Source organism: Metopolophium dirhodum, chromosome 9, assembly GCF_019925205.1.
Source record: "Metopolophium dirhodum isolate CAU chromosome 9, ASM1992520v1, whole genome shotgun sequence".
Lineage (NCBI taxonomy): Eukaryota > Metazoa > Arthropoda > Insecta > Hemiptera > Aphididae > Metopolophium > Metopolophium dirhodum.
In genome coordinates this window covers 29450459-29476525 of record NC_083568.1, presented here as the reverse complement: position 1 = coordinate 29476525, position 26067 = coordinate 29450459, and the positions used below count along the sequence as shown (strand labels likewise).

The 26067-nt window shown below is 31.1% G+C and overlaps 1 protein-coding gene and 1 long non-coding RNA gene across 2 annotated transcripts; one reads left to right on the top strand and one right to left on the bottom strand.

Annotated features, from left to right (window-relative positions):
* Window position 1: 1 nt before the first annotated feature.
* LOC132951641 (uncharacterized) lies at window positions 2-13820 on the bottom strand. Its single transcript, XR_009665375.1, has 4 exons — window positions 13638-13820; window positions 10454-10557; window positions 4499-4695; window positions 2-755 (listed from the first exon to the last, which is right to left on the bottom strand). It is a non-coding gene; the product is annotated as an uncharacterized LOC132951641 (long non-coding RNA).
* Window positions 13821-13954: 134 nt separating this feature from the next.
* Window positions 13955-17132, top strand: LOC132951638 (post-GPI attachment to proteins factor 3). Its single transcript, XM_061023457.1, has 6 exons — window positions 13955-14360; window positions 14432-14580; window positions 14647-14799; window positions 15315-15576; window positions 15637-15841; window positions 16420-17132. Exons 1-6 carry the CDS (start codon window positions 14231-14233, stop codon window positions 16466-16468), a joined length of 948 nt encoding a protein of 315 aa, XP_060879440.1. The 5' UTR covers window positions 13955-14230; the 3' UTR covers window positions 16469-17132.
* The last annotated feature ends 8935 nt before the right edge of the window (window positions 17133-26067 follow it).

Below are 26067 nucleotides of genomic sequence, written 5' to 3'. Positions count from 1 at the left end.
CTCATTAGTTATTAAAATATTATTTTTGTACCTGTATAATTGCACTGTAGTGTAATGTAAATCTTAGGGTTAACCGATAAATCCTAGGTTTAACTACCGTACTTTTACCGTAACATATTATACATCTATTTTTTACACAGATTTCTATACTACAGTATAGAAATCTGTGTATATGTATCACTTGTTTCACTAGTTATCACTCATGAATTCTCATGGAGAATGCAGTTATTAGCATAAATATACGAAGAGGATACACTAGCACATCTCAAGCAACGACTCGTTGCTTATAATATTATGTGCTTCAAATATCGGGGCATGACTCCATCCATAGCATATGATCTAAATTCTAAGATAAAATTGTTGTAGGCACAGATATAGAAAACAAAAATGTATTATTTAATTTTTGGTATTTATATTTGACAAAAGTAATTTTTACTTGTTTAAAATGCATTATTTATGTACATAAACACTGTAATTTTAACGCATAGAAAAGAAAAGTTTTTGAAAAATATTTTTTATTATATATATAACGAATCGACTGCAAGAGCAGATGCGTCCTTCAACCGTCAGCATTTGACCTTCTGGTGCCCTAAGTTGTTTTTTCCGTTCATCTGGTCACTTGCCCCACAGCGTTATTGCCTCGGATCATGTTGCCGAACACACACGGACGAACTGGTGCTGACACCCAAGTATGAATAGGCGCGCAGTATAGGGGGGGGGCATGGTGGCCATGCCCCCTAGACATCATAAACTACCTATAAATAATAATTTCTTTCAAAAATCTGTATATACTTATAATACTTCCATGCTAAGCGTGAACAGGGTATCTCCATTTTATTTACATTTTTTGTTTTGTTCCTAACAGTAAAATTAGTGGTTTTTACACCGATTTTTTAAGTAAAAATAGCGTATTTCCTATTAAAACCCATCTAAAAATGAAATCTTAAATAAAAGAATATGCGTTAAGTCCAATATATTTGATGTTTTGTAAGCGAAAACATTAAGCAAAAACTCGATATATCACATTAAAAATAATGGAGTTACCGTGTTTTGGCGTATATTCATACGTTGGATAAAAAGGCAAATACTTACAATTTGGGCTAAAACAAGGTATGTCCAGAAAAGACTAAGCGATAATCCGGTAAGTCCATTGTTATTATGGAGTTACCAATCGGAACAAGTTTTGATCATTTTTTTGTATAAACGCTATTTTTAGGCTTGATTTAGGCACTGTTAAAAACGTTATTTGCTCAATCATGTTGAGTTGAGATACCATTTTTTCGGTTAACACAGCAGCATAAATAAGTTCATAGTGTTTATAAATTATAAGTATTATAGGTAGGTATAATCACGGACTACAAATGTTACTATTGGATATAATAATATGTTTTTCCCTCTGTATACCCTAAGTAGGTAAATAGTCGAAAGTACAATTTTTGGATCAAAAAGATATTGTCCCCCCCCCCCTAGATGCAGAGCTGTGCTAATAGGGTGGCCAAATATTTAAATATGTATGTTTATTAGGGGCGCCAAATATTATTGCCCTGGGGCACCAATGAGAGTTAGCACGGCACTGCCTAGATGACGAATCAAATCCATTCCTGACTCCAAAGCCCGGAAATATACACGAGTTAGTTCCTCGTAAATTGTTATTAGTTTAATTTAAAAAAAGTTATGCGTAAATTCACAATAATTTTATCACAATTATGACGCCAAACCATCTTGCAACGCGTATACGACGACGAGGTCCTCGGGGCCTATTTTAACGTGTCTGCAATGGACGTAGTAGCAGCTTTGCTAGCGAAAAGTGAACTCCTTTACTCAAAAGAACACGAACCCGAAGTCATGGACGACGGCGAGGAGGAGCTGATTTAAGCGACTACGTCGTTTCGGTGGTGAGCACGGTCGTCACCGGCCAAGGCGAGGAGATTCCGGAAGTGCAGTCTTGCAGCGGACAGTCCGAACCATCGCATGGACGGGCTGCACTTTTGGACCTCGACAACCACGCGGAGAGCGAAAAAGAACTGCGGGCGGATTGCACCGAGTGCGACCGGCAGAAAGTCGGCGAAGAGTATGGGCAAACCGGGTGTCTAGACTGCGAGGAGTCTATTGTTCCAGTGGCCGAGCGACAGACAGGGCGTGGGTAGGCATAAAACAGGCCGGACGTCTGTTATGTTGCTGCGGCCGCCGATGGGAATAACGGCCAGCAGAATCCCGTACCCACACCTTGCCCGAGGAACGCCAGACGAGACGGCGGCAAGACAGAGGAGTGGTACGCGAAAGAGCACATTGTGTCCGGGGCGGTAAGTCGCTATCTACACGTTCTTCGCAAGTCAACTCCGCGGAAGGACGGGCGGCGGCGGTGGAGACTGCCAAACACGACAAGCGAGCTATATATTTGAGCTAGGACGTCAGTATCGCCGGCGGACCCGCGGAAACCGTTCCAAGGTTTCAGGCGGTGTGCGTGCCAGGACGAAAGCTGCGGAGAGTCCGCCGAATCTTTCAGGTTTTCGTCTGCTCGGCGACGGAGGACGCAGACGCGGCAATGTCGGGATTTCCACTGGACGAAAACCGCGGAGAGCGTCGGGATCGCAACGTTGCGGTCCGCCGATACTCTCGGGTTTTCGTCCGGTGACAATCCCGCCGGCCGAGTCTCAAGCAGTCAAGCGCCTCCGGCCGATTCCTCAAGCGCAAGTAAATACTGGCCGCCTCGGCTCGCTCAGTGTTTTTGGTCTGCGCCGCCGCCGTCGACGTCTTTGTCGTAATGTCGTACGGTCTCGTCTTCAGCGCTCCGTCGTTGTCGTCGTCGTTGCGCACTAGCCGCTCGCCGCCAACCGTCCCGTCGCGGCCGGGCCTTGCCCTCCGTCACGATGGTCGTCACCCGCGAGCAAGCGGCGCCGTCGACTCCACTCGTCCGCCCGTGGGACCGACCGGGAAAGCGTGTAGTGGTAACCAGTAGCCCACACTTCGCCATCAAGTACCACTCCCCCCCCCCCGTGCTTATTGTGTCTCGTCTGGTGTTTTTTTCTTATTTACATACCTATATTATTGTTGTGTTGAAATTTTGTCTTTTTCGTTTTTTTTTTATTTTTATAAATTATTTTTTGGTTGTTTGCAACTTTGCGCAACATATTATTTTCAAAATTGTTAAATAAAAAAAAACTATTTCTATATTATTATAAAATTTTTATAATAAATAGTTACTTATTTCGTTGATATTGTGTTTTCTTTTTTGGTGTTAAGATATATACTTTTAGTTTTATTTATTTCAACAGAATAATGTTCATCACTGAACATGCTCGTGTGAGTTAAGTGTTAACCAACAGTGTTTTTGTTAAATTACAAATATCAAAAAAGTTGGGTAAGTGGATGTCGCTCTGCTGTACAGTAGGTTATAAGTGAGTCACTGTAATGGATGGTGTTAAATTTGAATTCAATGATATAATATCATTGTATAAGAAAAACGATTCTGAGCGAAAACGGTCAGTCAGCCTATGATATTACCAAGTATATTTGATGATATTATTGTGAATAAAGTAATTTATACCCAAATTTATATAATATAATCTATTTACGTGAAGCCTAAGAGCCTTGTTTTCAATTTTCAATCCTTACTCCTTAGCTATAAAAGTTGAACATTTTATAAAATTTAACTACAAAATAATTATTAAATTATAAATTTGATACATTTTGTCAAAATTTGAACTTTAAATGCTTATCAAAAAAATTGTGCCTATGTATTTTTAATATTTTTCAACAGCTATTAGAACGATATATCAGGAGCCATATATTAAATTTTCACGCTTTTTTGCCCAACAAATAAAATTGTATTGATATTTATAGAAAAAAAAACTAACAATGTCCGTAAACAGCTCAAAAAGAGTCAAAATATTTTCAAAATTTTATCGTGTATAGAAAATGCTAATACAATCATTCAGTGAAATTTTCAAGTATCTACAGTCAAACGTTTTTTTATTACAACAAAATAAGAAAATCGTTTCATGAGATATCGAGTGAATATCAAATGTTGTAAAAATATGAATTTCAATCGCTCATAAAAATTTAATTTGATTGTAGTCATCTTTTTTCGATAAAAGTAGACAAACTTAAATATTACGATATTATTACATTTTAAAATCTTAGATTTACAAAGAAAAAAATTTATGAATTCCCAACTCAAAATAATTTGCTAATTTTCGTGATTTGTGTAGTATAACATGAGAGGGCTTGGTTTGTTTGATTAAAGAAACTATTAAATAATAGTACTTTATGGCGTGGGTAATAGTGGTTTTGGTCGACTAGTCATTGAACTGATTGAATTATTGATTTTAAAATAAAGTATTTTTGTAAGTATTTTGAATACTTTTGAAAGGTATTTGTATTTATATTTGAATACGTATTTTAAATACAAATCACACCAAGTATTTAACTACGTATTCTGAATACATTTGAAAAGTATTCTTAACAAGACTGTTTATTTAATATTAATATGTTTTACCTCTTGCGAGCTGTCGATTAGGATTTTTTTATATTCTGTTCTTCAGTCTTTGCAACATCGGGAGTGCACTCGTGATCGGTGATGGAAAACACGTTCTTGCCTCGTGACTTTAACGTTCATCTGCCGTTTTTTTTTCGTTTGCACACAACTAGCTTATGGTTCCATCTTTATTTTTTCGATGTTGTCGGTATTGAAACCTGCTACCGTCAATTAAAGATGGCTTCTTTTTTGTTGTTTCGATTAATTCCATTTAAATATTAATAATAAATTATAGTAAAAAAAAAAATGCTGTGAGCAACAACACTGTTGTCCGTATGGTATACTGTTCACACACTGATGTAACGTATCAAAAAACGTATCAATCGTACAATCGTAGATCAAATCGTATCAAGTAAAACGGTGCGTGTATACAGCAAATCGTACGTCCTTGATTCGATAAGACGATAAATAGCTTATAATATATGTTTAGGCGGCAAAAGTATACATAGGGAATGCCCACATTTTAAGCTGTGTACACAAATGCGACTATAATTCGTTCGTAGTTTGACTTTCGATAATTGTGTACGCAACTGAGAAGAAAATCGCCGTGTACGCAAGTACGTACGCATCTGCACCAACACCACTTAAACTAAAGTATAAATATTTAATTATAATAATATAATTTTATAATATTATTGGTTAAACAATAAAATAAAAGAGGACGGAGTGGCCGAGCGGACTAAGACGTCGGTTGTCAGACACCGGCGCTGGTTCAAACCTGGCCCACTTGAAAATCTGCCAAAACTACACACACGTCGTGTTTACACCTACTGTTCCCTCCTCAACAGTTTAAAAACCACCCAATAGCATAAGTAGCCGCGGGTTAACTAATAAAAAAAAAAAAATTTGTAAACATAATTTTTTCATTAAAATGGCTTACGGATAGATGTACTCATGACAGTTTTAACCCCGGTTTTAACAGTATTAATTCTATTGCCCTTTGTTTAAAATATCAAACGGTCCGCGACGACACTGGTTGAATAATAAAATAAAGTTTTATAAACATAATTTATTTTCATTAAAATGCATCATAAATAGTATAATATACGCCATACGATTGTAAACTATAAAAAAAATTATAAAAATGAATACTTATCATTGATTGATAAAATTAGTAAATAACCCGACGTATGGCCGTATCACAGTCATCATGCAATGCAAAACGTCCAAGTAGGTACTCAAACAAATTATTAACAAAAAAAAAATTTTATTTATTATATAATATTACACTGGTGCCTGGCCGCCCCCTAAATGTATCAAAAATTGGCCGCCCTCGGCAAATGTCCCCGTTGCCCCCCCCCCCCCTATCCCCTCAAATACGGCCATATCTATAAATTATAGGATATAACACAGGCGGCCAACAATATCATAAATTCAGCTATAAGTATTAGTGAAAAGGCTGAAAACATCAATGATATGCTCACAAGATTGGCGGATGGTAATATAATATAATGACTTAACACTTAAGAGTTATTATTTATTTTAACAAAAATCGATGATAATTATTGTTATAGAAGTTATGATAATACAAGAAAAGTCAACAGAACGGGCAAATGAAAATGTGCATATATGCTATATACATAATATATACTATAGTTTGCGGATATAGTAGACGCTAACGTTAATACGATTCGTCGTTTAATATTTTTTAATACTACACTATTAATTTCTTTCATATTCATTGTATCAACATCATTAATATCAATTTGTTTTACTTTTTTTAAGTAAACATTGTTTAGTTGGTTTAAAATTTATTGTTAAAAAAAATCAAGCCAATCGTACGTGATTATTCATTATTCATCTCATTTCACTTTTTACGTAACACGTGACACGCAATATGATATACAAGCGAAACGCTCTCTTTATCACATTATTAATAACCGTAATTGAGCTATTCAGAAATTACCATTATCCTAAAACTGAAAAAGACATCGATTATTCCAAAATGTATTGGAATACTAAAAGGTGAGTTATATTTAGATATGACTTATATGAGTTATACTTTTAAAAATAATCCATGATAATTTTTTGTTATAGAATATAATCAATTAGTACAAGAAAAAGAATTAAAAATGACTGAATAGTGAATCTCCTGTAGAAACCCCCTGTAGAAGAAGAAACGTACATTAAAAAGTTACAAACATTTTTAACGTTCTTAATATTCATAGACATAACATTATCCGTCATTATTTTGCTGATTTTATATTCAAAAAAATAAAAGTTCGACAACATAAACTATTTAAAAATGTATTTAATTTATATACTTGAAATTTGAATGTGTTATTCATATTATCAATTGATCAAAATGTTCACACATATTTGCTGTGACATATTTACCAAGGGGAGCACACAATGGACGGATCCCAACTTAACTTCTTTTTTTTGTATTCCAAGATATGGGTATTAAAAAGTATTTTTATAGTTGAGATATATTGTATTCAACAATGCAGAAATAAATAATATGATAAATGACAATGTATATGTTCAATTTTATATATATTTTTAATATTCCTGATGTATATAACTTGAAATATTAATTACGCTATTAAAACCTTCGTACTGGGTAGACGATATGTTAAATGCGCTTGGCCTAAAACAATTATCATGCAGCAAAATTTAGGGACAGTAGAGCTAAGCCAAATCAATATGAATTTGATTATTATAGAGCAAGAGTTCTATCAACAAACATTCATAAGATACTTAATTCGTATGTTTTCTAAATGTTGGCAAGTATAATATGTACGTTTCTATACTGCTTCTAGCTAGGGTAAATACTTAACTCTTTTAAACACAAACATGATATGAATAGAATAAAAATCATATTATTTACCATGGTTCAAGTAAAAGTATGAACTTTAGAATAATAAGAATTATAGAAACCTTGTTTTAAATTGTCAATTCTTTAGCAATAAAATTGAGAATAATAAGATTGAGATATATTGCAATATGGTCACCACTCACCAGCACTGGACGGGTTGTCCGGGAATCAACGATTTTAATGTCCGACAACAGAACGCTTCGCCGACATGCAGTTATAAATTAACGAATTTCAAACAACTTATCAAAAAAAACTATCTTAACCTGGTGACCTATATTATTATCTAATATTTATATTTAATTATTATTTTAAATTCTTAACATTCCCCGCTATTCATTTACTATATTATAATACAATGATTAGGCAATAGTTCGATGGAATTATTACCTATAGCCCCCCTGGTTATGATTTTGCCTTCCCAAATGTATTCCTTATTGATTTAGATAGGTACAAGTCTATGGGTTATTTTAAATTAATAGTTTTGTCAGGCGGGCTGTAGCATCCCCAGAATTTTAACCCTAGTTGCGCCTATAACTTATACAATACACAATATTCATACCATTATGTAAAGAAAAGTGCTACTATTCAGCACATTAATTCACACGATTTATATTATTGTTATTAGAGTTTGTTTGACATTCGAACGTAGTTCGAGACGTTTACACTTTACATATACGTTGATTATAATAATAATAATACTATTATTATAGCTGGAACACGTAGCCGAATATACGAACTTGTCATCCCGGTGATAACGCGATGTTAATATTGCCAATACACAAACAACAACAATAATAATAATATAATAATGTATTTGGGAAAATAATAACTAAAACCCAAGATAGGGAAAAAGCGCTATATGGATTTTCAAAAAAATTTTTCTGAAAACGAGAATACTAGTATTTGACAAAAACGATTTTTTTGTAATTATTTTATCAAAAATAAATAACCTCATAGACATACCTTTCTACTTCAAATGTTGACCAAAAATCTATCAAATTGTACATTAATTAATCATATTATTAAAAATGTTTTTTTCTGGTTAAAACATACTTTACCCCCTTCCTCTCTGCAGCCAATTATAAATATTTAAGTGAAATGTAATAAGAATACGCAGGTGCCAGCCAGGTAAGTATCTACCCAAAAAAGGTACCCGTATAGAGTAGGCGTATATACCTAGTCGTGTATTGGTATTATAATAAAAATAGATACGTATCTAAGCAAATTGTAATTAATAATTAATCAAGCTTAAATTTTTTGTATGGTTAAAACATACTTCACCCTCCTCCCCCTTCCATCCACAGTTGCAATATTGTTTGCTTAAATTTTTTTTAATTTTTAACTATCATGACCTATTTTAATGAAACATTTTTTTTACTGGTATAGTTTTAGGCGTGTTTTCAACAGGAAAAATAAAAAAATAAAAGGAGAAAATAATATGAAATATTGTTTTATAATTTACCTATTTACCTTTATTTTAATTTTTCACTTACTAATTATTTGAAATTATAATGTCATAACCGCATAAAAACCACATAAAAAGAAGAGCTTTGGCTGTGCAACGTTGTTTTTATTTTTTTGATATCATTTATATGAAAAAAGTTTTTCAAGTTTGAAAAACACAAAAAATAATTTTTGAAACAGTAAAAACTTTATTCTAAAAAAGTGATATCAAAAAAATAAAAAAAACGTTGCACAGCCAAAGTTCTCCTTTTTATGTGGTGCAAATCTAGTTTCTTAGTTATGACTGTAGCCTTCTCGATTCTTTCCCGCGTAAAACAGTTTTTGCTATGTTGTACATTTGTAAGACGGAGACAACACATGCGGGTGTAGCGTCCTTTAGCAAACTATTTGAGGTCTTCTATGAATCAAGAAAGGTTAAGTGATCTTGCTACAATTTCTATTGAAAAAGAAGTAATGGAAAATCTGGAGTTTAAAAATTTACCGACTGATTTTGCCCAAGAAAAGGCTCACAAAATTAATTTTATTTAATATATTTTTAATTTTGTAGTTATATATGTTTAAAGTTTAATTAAATACATATTGTTGATCTCTGATAAAGATAATGAATGTATAACGATGGTCAAAAATATTACTTGTTCTATTTAATACCCAACATTTATTTTTATTTTATTATTATTATTATTATTATTATATTTATTTTTATTTTATATTTTGTAAAGAAAACTAAGGTCACTCAAAACATTTTTCTTTTAAATAAAACAACTAACAAGGGTCCATAGTTAAAAATTAATGTCCATATTTCATTCAACCCCTTACCCTCCAAAAAATTAACTATTGCATAGGGCAGCGTAAAATTAGATTTGTGTAGGGCGGCAAAAAACCTACGGCTGCCCTGCCTATACGAAATCGTGTTTTCGAATAATAATTTATTATTTGTATTAACTTAGTACATTTTACATATATATATTATAAACTATAAGTACCAGCTACACCATAATACAGGGAATTAAAATCGTTACATCTCGTTGAAATAACCAATTTTGTCAAAATTTTAATCTGGTAGGCATAATAAATGTTCTATACAAATGTATTTTTGGTATTTTTATAATCTGCTGTATAAGATCACTTTATGGCATTTCCTTGAATTAAATACGACGTTTGCCGTTTAGTATATCACGCAAGAAAGGTACGTATTAAACTTTGCATGGTGAAACAGCCTTTGGACTGTTCGGTCTCCGCGTATTTTATACATATAGCGCTTTCGGGAGTAAAGTATGTACTTCTACATCGTCCAGCTAATATAGACTGTCCGTGGCAACACACGCGTTTAATTCAAGTCTAAAAAGTACAATTAAGCCCCAAAATAATATATGAAAAGTGACTTGGTGTGGCGCGATCCGTACACTCAACTGCGAAAATGCTCTGAGTGTACGTATCGACCGGTGTTGCTAGCTCCCGGATGGGTGACCACTCAGGTTTTTAAGCTACCAATCCTTGCCACACATACAAACGTGTTTCAACCAACCGTTCCAACTGTTCCTCCCCCTTACAAACAAAACAACAGCTAATGGCCATAGTTGCCGGGTTTAAGCTCAATAAAAATAAAAAATAATAATATATCCAAACAGACTTACGCTTAAACGTCGACTCTTCCGGTGAAATCTATATCAGTGCATACAGTCTTCCAGTACACCGCCGCTGAAACCCCTGTCTTCATCAGTCTCGCTCCGAACTGAAACTTGAAAGTATCGAAATATTTTATGAACGTAACGAAAATATGCGAGAGTTTGTGTTATAACTTATATTATAATATTATATACTGTTTAACGAACTGTCCGTCTGTTTTTTGGGTAATTTTTTTTTCTTTTCACTGAAATTATAAAAATCGCTAATGGTCTCCGACGAATGTTAACGATTGGCGATTGCCATAGATATTAAACAATATACCTAACATGCAAAGTGCCAATAATATCACTATAATTAGGTATAATATAATATAAAAATAATTAAATGTGAAAATTTGAAGAAAATGTCCTAGTTTTAAATAAAACCCTAAAAAAAAATAGAGCGTTTGCGGCGTTCTCTCTTAAACCCAAATGTTTAACATTATTTAATTGAGCTAAACATTATTTAAGCGGTATCTGCTATGTACCTACTTACAAAATATCATATTAAATAACATTAATCATTCTGTATTGTATTATACCTTTACCTAGTTATATGGGTATCGCCTATAGGCTATAATCATTCTGTACCTGAGAGGCTAAAGGGTCCAAGTCCACTTTTATCAAAATTGAGGTTATGGTTTTTTCTTATGTGAAATTTTGACGCGCGTCATTTTAGCTATCTTCATTTTAGTCCAATAACGAATATTTACCGAGATATTGGGAAATAACAAAAAGAACTAAGTCCAAATATTTATTTTGATTTATGAATTATGATCCAAGTCCATGATTAGGACTTGGATCATTTTGCAAAATTCTTGTAAGGACTTGGACCCAATTGATAACATTCTATTTTTGGACTTGGCTCTTCTTGCTAGGATTTGCTGTGACTTAGATCTAATTGATAACGTTATTATTATCATCATCATTTATTTTATTTTATTGTTTTATGAAAAGAACCAAAGTTGTTGGTTGTTACTTGTTAGTAAATTAGCATATTAATTTGAATGTTATAAAATATAATGACGTGATACACAAGGTGTAGAATATAATATTATAAAAATTATATAAAATATATACTAAATAATATGAACAGAGGGAGAAAACTTGTAAGCCTTGCAAATGGCAATTCAACACTTGCAAATTCTAACAAAGGTTAGTCCAAATAATATTATAATTATTAATTATTATAATTACATAGTATTATGGATTTAAAATTATATTAAAATATGTAATATAATAGGTATCATAGATATTATGATATAAGTTATATTATATTTTAGTTTATATTGTATTCTAATATTGTATGTAGTTAGGTACCTAGTTAATAATAACCTAACCTGGATTATAATATCAAACCAAGATGGTTATGCATTTTTATTTATTATGTTTTGATTAATAAAGATTTGTTTTTAAAATATGTTTTGTTCTTATTTTGAATTTTATCAACAGTGTTTAATTAAATTTTGTTTATTGGTCTAATAAGACCTTTTATAGGGATAAAATATTTTTATATTTAACTGGAATACAATATAACTTTACTAATACCTTAATAAAATTCATAAAAATTGTAAATTATTCAATATTGTATTATAATATTTTTATCCATATTAAAATTTAGTATTTACTACACTCAATGATATAATATTTTCAAAATAATCAAAATTAACATGGAGATTAATAGAGTCCAAGTCCACTGTGTGATTGAGCAAAATGATCTAAGTCCAAAACATTTCATTTAAATCGTAAAATAAACAATTATAGGTAAGTTATAATTAAAAGAAAAAATATTCATCTTATTGAGAATATTACAGCTTATTATTTAAAACAAACCTTGTTGGTATAATCATTAAATTGAATTTACACCAGCCATTTAAGTAAAATAAAAATAGTTGAAAAACGGTTTTTTGGCTCTCCTGAAAATGTACAATAATGGACTTAGACCCTTTAGCCTCTCAGGTACAGCATTGATCTCAAATTTCAAAAAACTTTTCATCTCAAACTTATATACAATGATGTTGTATATAATATAATAATATATTATTATCCATCTCAGTGGTCTCAGTAGGTATAGTAGTATATTTATTTAAGGTATTTTCCAAGTATTTTCCATAGTATCACAATAATTTTGCACGCCTAAAACAACGGGATTTTTTGAAAATTACTCTGCGTCTGGCCGCGGGTACCATAGCTGGCCTGCCAATAAATATTTATTTAAGATAGGTATATTGCGTCAAAAGAATAGAAACTTACGAGCATATAATATTATTGTGTAATGTCAGAGCGGCACATCTCCGCCTAGGCAAATGCAGCGCGCGCGTCTTCATCTCCGACCCAAATTTTCAATCCAGAAGTATTGAGATTAAATATGACATTCGTGAAAATGGTTCAACAACCAAAATGGAACGAAATATGTGAGTAAATATTATATTATTTGGAATCGTTGTTCGTCTCTGACGATTGTCATTTGCCACAGATGAACGGATTACGGAGATCATATTATTATTTTATAATTTATAACCTATCCGCGGTGGAAATTTCGCAATATTTTTAACGCAGACTGCTATTATACAAACAGTGTAGTCACGATGTATAGATATAAACATCATAAGTCTGTAATTTTTTATAAGGCAAAATACCGTGGAGGTGAACGAAACCATGTGTCTCGTACCTCCAAATTGTTGTTTTGTTTTGAGAAGATCGGGAGAGAGAAGAGATAACACTTTGAATTTGAGGTATGAAGTTGTTTGTTTGTTGAATCGAAAGAATTAGTTATTACAGAGTGAAGGTGATAATTTGAATTATCTGGGCCGGTTAGGTAACGACGATGTTGTGTCCGGAACCCAATATTGTCGGCAATATGTTGGACGAGCGGTGCGAGCGTTGGTGCCGGTCGTGGTTCGACCAAAAAGGCCACGGGTGTGGGTGAACTAACGCGACGGCATTTGACGGCCGTGTCGGGTCGTTGTTCGTTGGTCGTGAGGCCTGGAAGATCAGGACCATTGATTATAAATACTAGTATTTATAATCAATGTCAGGACTTCCGACTTGGGTTTGCGTCGCGAGCGGACGCCGGGTGCGTGAGCGGTACATGAGTATGCGTCGGGAGTCGTTAACAATTACCCATGACAAATTTAATTTGTCGTGCACTTACCAGTTACCAGAGCCGTCCGGCCCGGCACGCCGTGACGTCCGTGGTTACCAATGTTACCATAGACCTATTAATAGGTCTATGGTGGTGTGGACGCGGGTCGGTGTCGCCAACCACTGCTGAGGAGCTGGAGAGAGGGAGTATTTTGGTAATTTTTTTATTTGAGTTTAGAATTCGAACTATTGATTAAGATTATCAATTATAATTTCTTATCACGGGACCCAATTCTTATCACGGGACCCAACTGTCCCCATTCCAGTTTATCAAATATATCTGTGTTGATAACAGATGTAAGATATCTGATATTGTGATAAATGTGATTACCTATAAACTTAATACAATAATAACAATAATATTATTATTACTTTTTTTATTTTACTATTTTAGCCACCGAAAGGCCATCAGATCAAATTTAGGCAATATTTAGGATTACTACTTTTAACAAACATACTAGAACTAAGTATCCGCTTTTCTATTTAAATCTATTTCTATTTAATTTATTGTATTAGGTATTTTTATCAAACGTTCTCTAGTCATGAAACAATGAAACATAACCAGTAATGCTCGACGACCGACATCATTATAACATTTAAAAAATGACACAATATTTATTTGTGTTCACCATTTTGGCGTTAACTTATGTGTTTGGACATTGTTCTCTGGGAGACAGCTTTCCATCTTACAGAAATTGTGTTGTAGAATGTTCACAGAAACGATGCGACAAGGGTAAATAATTTAGTTTTAATCAAACACAATAATTGGTTTATATTATCACTGATCTTATAATGGGTATTTAGATGGAGTAAGATACAAGAGAAGCTGTTGTCTTGTAGTTTTAGAAGTTTTTAAATGGAAATGTTCTGAAAATTGCAAATATGATTGCATGTGGCCAATGGTTGAAGGTTTGGTGGAACGTGATTGGCCAGTTCCACAGTTTCACGGAAAGGTTGTACATGGGAACTATCAAATTGTACAATATCTATTTCAAATATTAACTTTTATTGTTTTTTAGTGGCCATTTAAGAGACTACTTGGTTTACAAGAACCTGCATCTGTAGCTTTTTCTTTATTAAATTTATTAACAAATTTGGTAATGTTCAACCGTTTCAAAGAGCAAATTCGTTTCACTTTACCATCATGTAATATATGGTCTCTGTACACATTGGTAAATTACATTTTATTTATTAAATATTAAAAACATCTAGCTAAAAAATGTCTTCAAATAAAAATATGAAAAAGATCATTTTATTTTAATCTTTTTGTGGTAATGGGTATGCAATATACATCTAAAACTTAAATCATAAGATCATTATAAAAATATAATAATATGTACTTTAAGTGAGTAATAATCATTACAGTTATTGGTGTAAATGTTATAACCCATAATCATTAATTTAAATTAATTTTTTTTAATGGTTAGGTTATGTTTCTATGAAATTGAATTCACTGTGTATACAATTTTAAATAATAAACTTCTAGAGTTATTTAAATTAATTAAAGAGTAGAATAATGATTAAATATTAAATACTATTCTTTTAAAAACTATTGATACTTTTATTTACGCTGGATTTATAATTTTCCATTTTTATTGCATATTAAAATGGTGCAATTTACAACTAGGTATTATGTAAAAGTCGATGGTTTGCTATTTTTAATTTTTAATGATGTATATTTTTTTAGGTATCAGCAAACTGTTGGTTTTGGTCAGCTGTATTCCATGGTCGAGACACTATGTTTACTGAATTAATGGACTACATTAGTGCTTATGCTATGGTTTTATTTGCATTTTATACGATTGGTCATCGAATTCTATTATACAGTAATCAAATTGTGAAGAATACATTCATGGTTATCTGTTCTCTTGCATTTATCTATCATTCTTTATATCTACTTACCACAGAATATGATTACAAGTACAACATGACAACTAATCTTCTCGTTGGTTAGTATTAAAATTGATAAGCAATATTTTGTATACATTAATTAACATTAAAAAATACAGGCGCAGTAACAGGCACAGCCATGCTAATATGGGCAGTGTTGAATCGTCGCAGAATGGGCCATGGTAAATATTTGATATTTTACGTACTTGGCATGACATTAGCTTCATTACTAGAGCTAGCAGATTTTCCACCACTTTTGTGGACATTTGATGCGCATTCACTCTGGCATTTAGCAACAGCCCCAAACGCGTATTTCATGTACAAGTAAGGCAATACAAACTTAAGCTTTGTTACTAAATAAGTGCAAATTATAAATAATAAGTAATAATATTCACGTATAATAAATATGCAGCACTATCATGGTCAAAATATTTTTATATACTTATACCATAACAAAAATTACTTATCACCAAAACGGCGAGCTTTAAGTTAATATTAATCTCATCCACCAGAATATAATAATTATGTATTATACTTTTTTGAAAATTTTTTTGTTTTTCATAGAAAATCAATTGATTATGTAATAGTTAAGTTTAAATTAATAAAAATAAAAACTAATAAATTTAATTTTAAATTAAAGTATGTAAATTTGAGAAAACTGAAGACATAATCCAACTATAAAGAATGTTACAATCTTAAAATATTACATAACTAATAATAGGTAGATTTATGTTAAATTCTAATATTGATTTAGATTATTGGGTATCGCTATCAATTATATCTAGAAGATACATTTTCTATAATGCATCTTAGATTTAACAAATTTGTATAATTAATATTTTCTTTAAGGAATGGATTTTTTTTTTTTTTAATGCTCAATATTATGTGATTTAAATTTTCAGGTTTGCCATTGAAGACTGTAAACATCAGCGTCGAATGTTGCTGAAATGACAGTTTCTTGCACTGGGGATACCTCAGATACAAGACGAATAAGACTTGAATAATGAATTTAGTTTTCCTGACCTATACTAATCTTTACCTGATATGTTAGGTATAAATAATTTATTATTACTTCCTGAATAGAGCTCATCATGATATTTTAATGAGGTATAGTATGATAATTATCATATTATAATTATACGACTATTTCCTCATTTAAGTAATTTGTTTTATTTTTGTATACAAATTTTACCACAATATGTTAACTCCCATAAAATTCGATTTGTAGGTATAAGTTAACCATGACATGTTAGATGATGTATACAAATATGACATAAAACTATTTAACTATCGATCAAATATTTTACTCGTATGTTTATCGATTCAACACAATACAACTTACCAAAAAATAACTACTACCCGTATTCATTACTACTTACTAGCTATTAATATATTTTTATGAATCTCACAAAAGTTACTCAGTTTATGTGATAAAATGTGAACAAATCTGTTATATAATTACATGTTTAAGTTTCCTTGTACGTTTCATTGCCATGTGGTTGTTTTCTTTTGCCTATTTTTGTTGATGATTTTATGCATACTATTTAGTTGTTGTTTTTATTTTGATATTAATTATCTGTTACATATTTTATATTAAAGAATTATTGGCTTCCAATCAATTTATTTATATTGTACCTAAGATATCTACTTTACTAGTCTATTTAGATTTTATTATTACCTAAATGTGAAAATGTACTATTTATGAAGATATGAAATATTTTGTATTATAGAAAATTATGTTTTATTTTTAATTTGGTTTTCATATTAAAAAATCTGTTATATATGCTGACTTTTTTTTTACTACCTATATTTTTTTATTATTGGTATCAACCATGTATGTTCAAAGATTTTATGCGTTCTCTACCCTTGCTGTAAATATTGCAAAATCAAAATTTAGTGAGTGGGACGGAATAAATTTAATATTGTATATTTCTTGTGAGAAAAATACTTTAATAAAATGTATAAAACATATTTTATTAATGGCTTATATATAACTTCAGTTAATTAATTATTAGTATAATGGTTAACAAGTGTAATAAGTGTGATAACTAATAACGTATATACTAATAGTATGAACATTATAATACCAATATATAGTTAGGTACATGCATATTATATTTTAAATATAAGATTAAATGAGATTACATTTTAAATGGCATGATGTATTATTACGGCTACAATATACTTGCTCCTCATAAAAAATGACTTCAACATGTATTAAGCAGACATATATTTATTTATAATGTGCATTATTATTTATTTACCATTTGCTGAGCGGGATATACCGCATTCAATAATAACATCCACTAACCCAGGCTCAGACTCTATACCAAATCAGTATTTTTACTATTTTTATTCCAAAACATTTTTTTAATACAGTTTTTTTATTCCAAATCAATATGTCCCCTGGGGACATTTTGGCATCCAGAAAAAAAAGGCAGTTGAAAAAAAGTAAAAACAAATGAAATAAAAGAACAAGGAAAAAAGGCATAAGACGTATAGATATGAGTATAACAATAACCAATATGCTTTATAGTAATTTTTTTTCCTAACGCCACAGACTTAAAATAACTAATAAGGTATTCTTTTTTGTAAAATATTAAGTACCTAATAATTCAAAATATATGATAAGTACCTACCTAGATAATAAATAATAATTTAAAATAATTTAATATTATAATTTAGGGTTTAGTATTATACTAGTATAAAAACATTATATTATAAATTGACAAGTCATTTACTCTCGTTTATTGTTATTTGTTGGTAAAATTGTAATTTAAAATATAAAATTAAATGCATATTGCATCAATATGGGGGTGATGATAGGAAAAAGGGGGGAAGGGCTAGGCTACAAAATAACGTATATTTTACTCATCTCACAGATAAAGTAAAATATTGTAAATATCTCGTTATTAAGTCTTTGAAAAAAAAAAAATGTTACTGCTTTTTTCAGTTGCCTTTTTATCCTAATTACCGACATTTTGATACGTACATGAACTTGGCCGCCCACATTAAATTATAGTTATTAAACGAACCAAAATACAAGCTAATACCGAAAGTAAGCAAATATTAGCAAATTTTTTGCAGAAGTTAACAAATCAATTTTGTAGAAGTTATAATTTTTTTATATTTAGGAGGGCCAAATTTAGATGAACCTACCCCCCCCCCCCCCCACCTTGTCCGATCGTTCCAAAACAATCACCGGTAGTTAGCAAATTATAGTTGTCAATTAATATCAAATCTGCTTCAGAAGGTGGCAAATTGAAAAGTTTATTTTTGGTGAATGATTGTATTTTAAAATTTCCCATGTACCTATAAGTGGTATAAAAATAACAAGAAACACTATTTTTAGTATTTTTCTTAAGATAGTATTTTTACGGGAATAACAAAAAACACCACAATTTTGCCAAAATTCCAAATTCACGCAGTACCACCACATCATTTAATAATTACAATCAAAAAAAAAAAAAAAGTAAAAGAAAAGTAGGTATCAAAAATGCGTGGTTATAGTTTTCCCGATTTTCGATAAGGACCACCCGATTTTTCATAAGTATAAAATATATTATTAATTATTACATTAATTTAATTATACACACACAAATTAACCCTTAGGTAATCAATTTTAAATTTTACGTACAATTCAAGCTATTACATAGAGCCTTATATATCCATACCGGCCATACTATACATTAATATTATCAATGTTAACACCAGGTTACCTGACATACCGATTTTTATCAACTAAATATACATATATATATGTATAATATATATGACGTATAGAGCACGGTTTAAGATATACCATGGTATAGAGTATAGCCTATAATCTCCCTATATAAAAATGGATCCCCGTTTCCCTTGGTCATTGCGTCACGCGTGCAACGGCTTGACCGATTTCGCTAATTCTTTTTTTGTTGTGTTCGTAATCGTCAGTAATAGGTTCTTGTGTAAAACAATTTTAGTAGAAAATTTGACAGTTTAATTTTTTTAACAGTCGAAGGATATTAGTATTGATCGAAATACATTTACGTTATTAACAACGGCGTTGAATCGTGGGCGCCCATTGCGGAAATTTGTAAGCCCGAGAGATGAAGAGAAGAACCCGCGATCGTTTACCTACTCTCGCGTGGCAGCTGTAGCTAAAATATTTATGCCACAGCGACTGGTGCGACGACGACGAGTTTAGTAGTTGTAGGTAGGTACATATTATACATAAAACTATTATTATTATATCATTATTCCGGGCAACGGAAAAGTTAAGATTAATTTTGAACACCGTACACCGAATATTAAATAACGGATTGAACAGAGTTTGAGTCGTATAGAGTCGGTACATTTAACGGGCAACGAAGAGCAGCTAGTGTTATATTGACGGTCAAATCGGTCAATGTTCGAATAATATTTAGAAATACGTAAATAAATGGATTCGCACGGGGACACTGTATTGATTGTAATAGATTTAAAATTTAGTTTATGTACTATATAATATTATATATTATATACTATTTTATGTACTATATAATATACTGTTCATATCATAATATGTACTGTATATACTATATATAGCAGCTGTACTGCTGTAGAGATAGGTTTTTATAATGTGATTTATTATGCGCCGCATACTGGATGTATATACCTATTATTATTATTATTATTATTTTGCACAGTTAAATTCTCGTCGGGTTGTAGAAATATTAACGTCGACATATTTAAATTATATATTATTATGTTTTCTTGGACTCGGGTGGCATATGATATGTTTATACAATTATATATGCGTATTATATAAAATTTAAATATGTCAACAACAACTCGTATTCCACTATAGAAATTGAATTTAGGATTACCCCCGAGGATGACTGTTCCTCGTCCTCAGCGGAAACTTACATCACGAATAATAATATTTAAATATTCTCTTATTGTGCAAAAACATATTATTATTATATTATTTTATAATATTATAATATCCAGCGCGATTCTTGCATGTTGCGATTTCGTAAAGACTACCACAATTAATTTCTTCAGATTGGTAACCTATTCGGATTCAAATGATTTGAAGAAATGACCGGACAATCGTTGTATACCTATATACCTACCTATAAATTTTTCAAGACCATAATTCATACCGAACATGATTAATCATTTCAAATTTTCAACATTATATACTATATAGGTAAGAAAATTATACCTATATCGCGATTAATGCAAAAAAACTAAAAGAAAATTTCGTCAACAAAATATTGCTGTTCTCGTTGTTGGTATGCCTAGTATAATATTTATAAAAAAAATGGAAGTTTCGTGACCCCGGCTATAAACTTTAAAACATCCGAGACAGACGATATTTTCAAAGTAGGTACCCTGTCTGGTTTTGGATGGGTAATAGCAGTGCGTATGTTTATGCGACATTCTTGTAAAAAATGCACACAAATCGTGCACAAAGTTTTATTGAAAGTGTATTCTAATTTGTTATTCCGTGTGGATTCGAAAACTGATCTCGGTATTCGTTCGCCAATTTTTAAATTTCGAAAAAATCAGTTTCTCCATTTTTTCTTGGTGCCCTTATTGCGTTCAACGCATAATTCGTGCATTCTTTATTTAATCAACGAAACCTAAATGTAATAGAGAAACTCTAATATTATATTTGATATCTGCTCGGAATAGTTTATTATGTAGGCATAGGTACCCACATTATTTTCGTACAAAACGTATATAATATATAGATGGATGAAAATGCAGCCGCACGTACCTAGACATACAATATTGGTATTAACACGAGCTACGTCTTTCGACTATGGCAAAACATGGAGCTGAAAACATGCACATTGCACGGGTTATCCGAAGATTATTATATAGGACCAAACTATATTATAGCTGGAGGTAAAAATAAATGCAGACGTGATAATAATCATATTCCAATAATAATAGTGGTAGTTCAAATGTTTGATTTATTGTATCTACTTTATGCTTATCTATTAATAACTGTATATTATACAATATATATATAAATATTGTTCGCCTATAATATTATGAAGTATAAATATAATTTACCAAACGCGTAAAATTAAAGGTTTAAAAAAAATAAAATTGACAAAATCCGCGGAGAGCGTGTAAAATGAAATTATATTTAAATTATTTTCATAGTAGTTTTTATAAGTATTTAAAGCATTGAAAAAAACCGATTATAGCAATAACTGAAGGCGGAGTGATAACTGGTACAAATAATGGAAATACTGGTACAATTTGGAAAATGACGTTTTTCTAACTACGAGAATATTGTGTTGAAAGAAAGGCTTTGATGACAAGTGTGCGGTGGATGTCATTAATAAAAGCAAGTAGGTAAAGCAATCCAAACATGAACTCACAATTTTTTTTATTCAAAATAAAAATACAACGTGGTATGGCGCATATGTGAGCGGTCAAGTGGGTTGGACAATATTATACTAATATTATGGTTTCACGCTGCTGCGGCGATTACCTATACCCGCACCCAAATACACAATGTATACATATACGTCAATTGTTTTCGGTATATATTTACAATAGATACATATATTGTATACCAGTGGCGTATCCAAGGGGTGGTGAGAGAGAGGGGGGGGGGGGGGGTTATGACCCCTCCTCGAGTCATGTATCAAATAATTACACGAAATAAACTTTAAAGGAATATCATATATCTTATTTTTTATTTATTATTATGTATTATCATAATCTTATCAGTCATAATTGACATACCCGATGTAACCTATAATACCTATAAATATTTTCGTAATTGAAATAAGGTATAATTACAAACATGCAGACACATATAAAATAAACACATAATTTAATATAATATATCCACGGAAAATTCTCTAATTTATTTAATTTATTTCTTCATTATTTAAGAAAATAAATTTTAATTCCCGCGATGAAAAAAAATTCTGAGGTTGGGTGATCAATAGCATGTATGCATGGGTACCATTAGTACCATTACGAAATAACTATTTCACTAACGAAAAGGCCCATCAGTAAATCTAATATTTTCTTTTCATTCGGTTTAGTTTGATTCTTTTATTATAGGTACTGAACTGTTGTGGACTATACTTATCTATATAACTTTCACATTTAAATATTCAATGTACATATCATACAACTATGCCCACATTATAAATAATATATATATTCATCATAAAGTTGTCATAATTGTTGTTAATAAATCACTGCTATTGTAAGGATCTTTTTTAATAGGTTATGTTTGGGGATGTCTTATTTGGTTTTTTCTTATTTTTTGAGACAATTTTCCATGCTAAACTACATTAGTTCATTTATATTTTAAGCTTGTTTTTTTATTATCATTACCTATATTATTAATACCAGTATTGTGTTTCAATCTTATGTAATGAATCCATCAGTACACCTAATAGTATAATAGGTATGATATAACTTGAATAAAAAAAACAAAAGAAGCCGCGTTAGTGTTAAATCAGTACATAAGTACCCACTATCTAATGTTAGGGTTAGACCATTTTAAATTTAGTTATAACTGTAAAAGTTATTCATGTTTTAGAAATGAGCGATTGTCTGATATTTATTAATCTAAAATTTAAATGATTTTGTCCAACAATTTAAATGCGATTTGTCAACGTTCGGTTTTAATTAATCGTAAAAGTCGATGGACTATTGATTTCTTGAAATATTTTAATTGACTATATCCTTTTTTCGACCTTTATAATAAAGAATGCGAAGTAGAACGAAAAGTTAGATTATAATCTATATACATGCCTAAGCAACTATGTTTGTTTAGTAGGGTAAATACCAAATTGTTGAGTAAAGATAGAGGAATTTGAAAACTTTGTGATATAATATATTATGTGTGAGTATTTGAAACTTTATGTATTTAAAAATCATAATTCAAATTATATACATTTATACATTATTCATATACCGCACAGTTCATGTTTCCTAATAAACTTAGACTTATTTACTTTTTAATTATTATAATTAATTATAATATTTGTCATAAGTTAAGACCAAACTATACATAAATACATAATATACACAAATTAATAGGATATAGATACGGCTTAGTTCCACTTATTTCAATCCCTTCAGACATAATATCGTTACCCGTTTACCTAAATAAATTTTCTTAAACACTATAATAATAGGTACTTACACAATAAACAAAATATGTGTGTTTAGTCGCATCACTAATACAGTGAAACCTCAACTAACGGGCAACTCTAAATAGCAAACACTTTCAAATAACAGACGTTATTTTGGGAACAGAACAAATTATACTATATATTCTACAAGCTGCGAACCCCCCGAATAACGGACAAGATTTCAGCGACCGAGAGTTTCCGGTATTAAGTATTTAGAGCTTTCACTGAACATAATTTATTCAAAACTATTAGGTATACAATTGTTCATTAATTGTATGTATACTGTATAGGTACCTAATAACATAACCAAACCAAACCTATGTTTCTATATTCTGTTATATTGTTAAAATAAATTATATAGTAGGTATTATAATGGTATTATTAATAATGCTATATTATAAAGTATAATTTGAGAAAATAACATTCAAAATAATATTTATTTACATTTTATAAATAATATTATGTGATATTATATCTAGTAGGTACCTGGTACCTATATACCTACAAATAAATCGTATGATATTTCTTCTTCTTCTTCTGCTAGGGCTTATAGCGGTCCATTTAGAACCATCGCCGCTTCCACGCATTTCTTCCACCTTTCCCTATCCAACGCCACTTATATATTCAGCACTGGATTAATTTCCTTTAGGGTTTTCTTAACTGTATCGTACCATCTCTTCCGAGGTTTGCCTCTAGGTCTTTTTCCCGTTAGATTGTTTTCTGTGACTTTCTTAATGAGTGATGCCTCACCTCGCTAAACGTGACCCACCCATTCCAACCTGGCTAAGAAATGTCGTAGACTCGGTTTATACTTTATTGTACAGTTGTTGCGGGCTTATTCGTTTGATCTTCTTTGATAACTTTCCAAGTCATTAATATATACCAGTCCATATACTTTCTTGAGCATTTTCCTCTCGATCGTATGATATTATAAGTCTAAATCGCATCAAATACAATATTTACACGACTATAATTTGCATAACTACATAGGTAGGTGCAAGAATAACATTTTACATTATCATGTGAAAACCATCGTTTATAATAAGAAAAGTATCATAACCCAAATCCGTTATCACATTAATTCTAATATTTACAGATTAAAATGGCTTATATATATATATTACACATTGTATATCAAATCGTAGGTACATAAATAATTTAAACCAATACCATTAATATATTTTTCGCACACAAAAATTTATTGACTTCAGGAGAGAGCCGAAAAAATAATGTGTATGTGGCCCAAAATACTGCGAGGCACGCCACTTGACTTTGATCTGCGCACGCCTATAAGCTTATACCTACATTGTATTTGCATAAAACGTACCTTAATTTAACATATTTTTACTATACAGCAATACGAAAACACACCTTATACATAATATGTTTTTAAGATTATGATTAATGTAGGTATTAAAGACTTGCTGATTATTTTAACCGCCGTGTAATCGCCAACTTTAATTTCTACATATAATATATTAATATGTGATATATTCTCATACATAATATTATACGCATAACAATATTATAGATGAAATAAAATAAAATTTTGAACGTGTAAGAGCCAGCCTCTGTAATAGTATAGCTAGCCCAACTATTTTAGCGCTATAAACTATAAAATGTATATAGACACTCAAATATGATATTACATTTCAAAATATTATCTGATCAAACACGATATGGCTGGATCGATTAGGTAGTAGCTAGCTGGTTTAATATCGTTTTCAAGGTTCTAAGTAGAAAAACATTTTTATTGTGAGTTTTTTTAAAAAAAAGTACATAGTTTGGTATACGGAATATTTTTTATTCGCAAAAGAGATAAATAAATAAAAAAATCGGCGTTAAATAAGAAAGCGCGAGGCATATTGTTTAAAAAGTCGAAACCTAATTAAACCGGTCTATTGGCTTCGTCAGAACAGCAAATACCGGCGGTGCAGTGGCTGGAAGGTTTCTAAAACAATAGAAGGGGAATAAATGAAAATACATCCAGATTGATAATCAGCTGAAATGATTAATGACATTTCTTTCGAAGCGGTACCATTTGTTTCACCAGCTGCTGCTGTGTACCGCGAGTGGTGCACCGTACCGTGACAGAGACGGAACTGCAACAGTAAACGATTATCGTCTGCAAAAAGAAAACAACACAAAACATAATAATATTATTCTGATGCCACGACTGTTGCACGTCTGTATAATCCATATAATGTATTATGGTAGTGTGGTATAATAATAATAATTTTGGAAAAAAAGAAAAAAGAACTGACGAGAAAACTGTATTTTTAAACGTGAAAACGAGTAATTTGCATTTGAAAACGTTTGCGTCATCGATCCCCAAATTATAGCAGGAAATGAAAGCCTCGACCTTGTGTGGGGGGGGGGGGGAATGTTAGATTAAAAGTTTTTTTT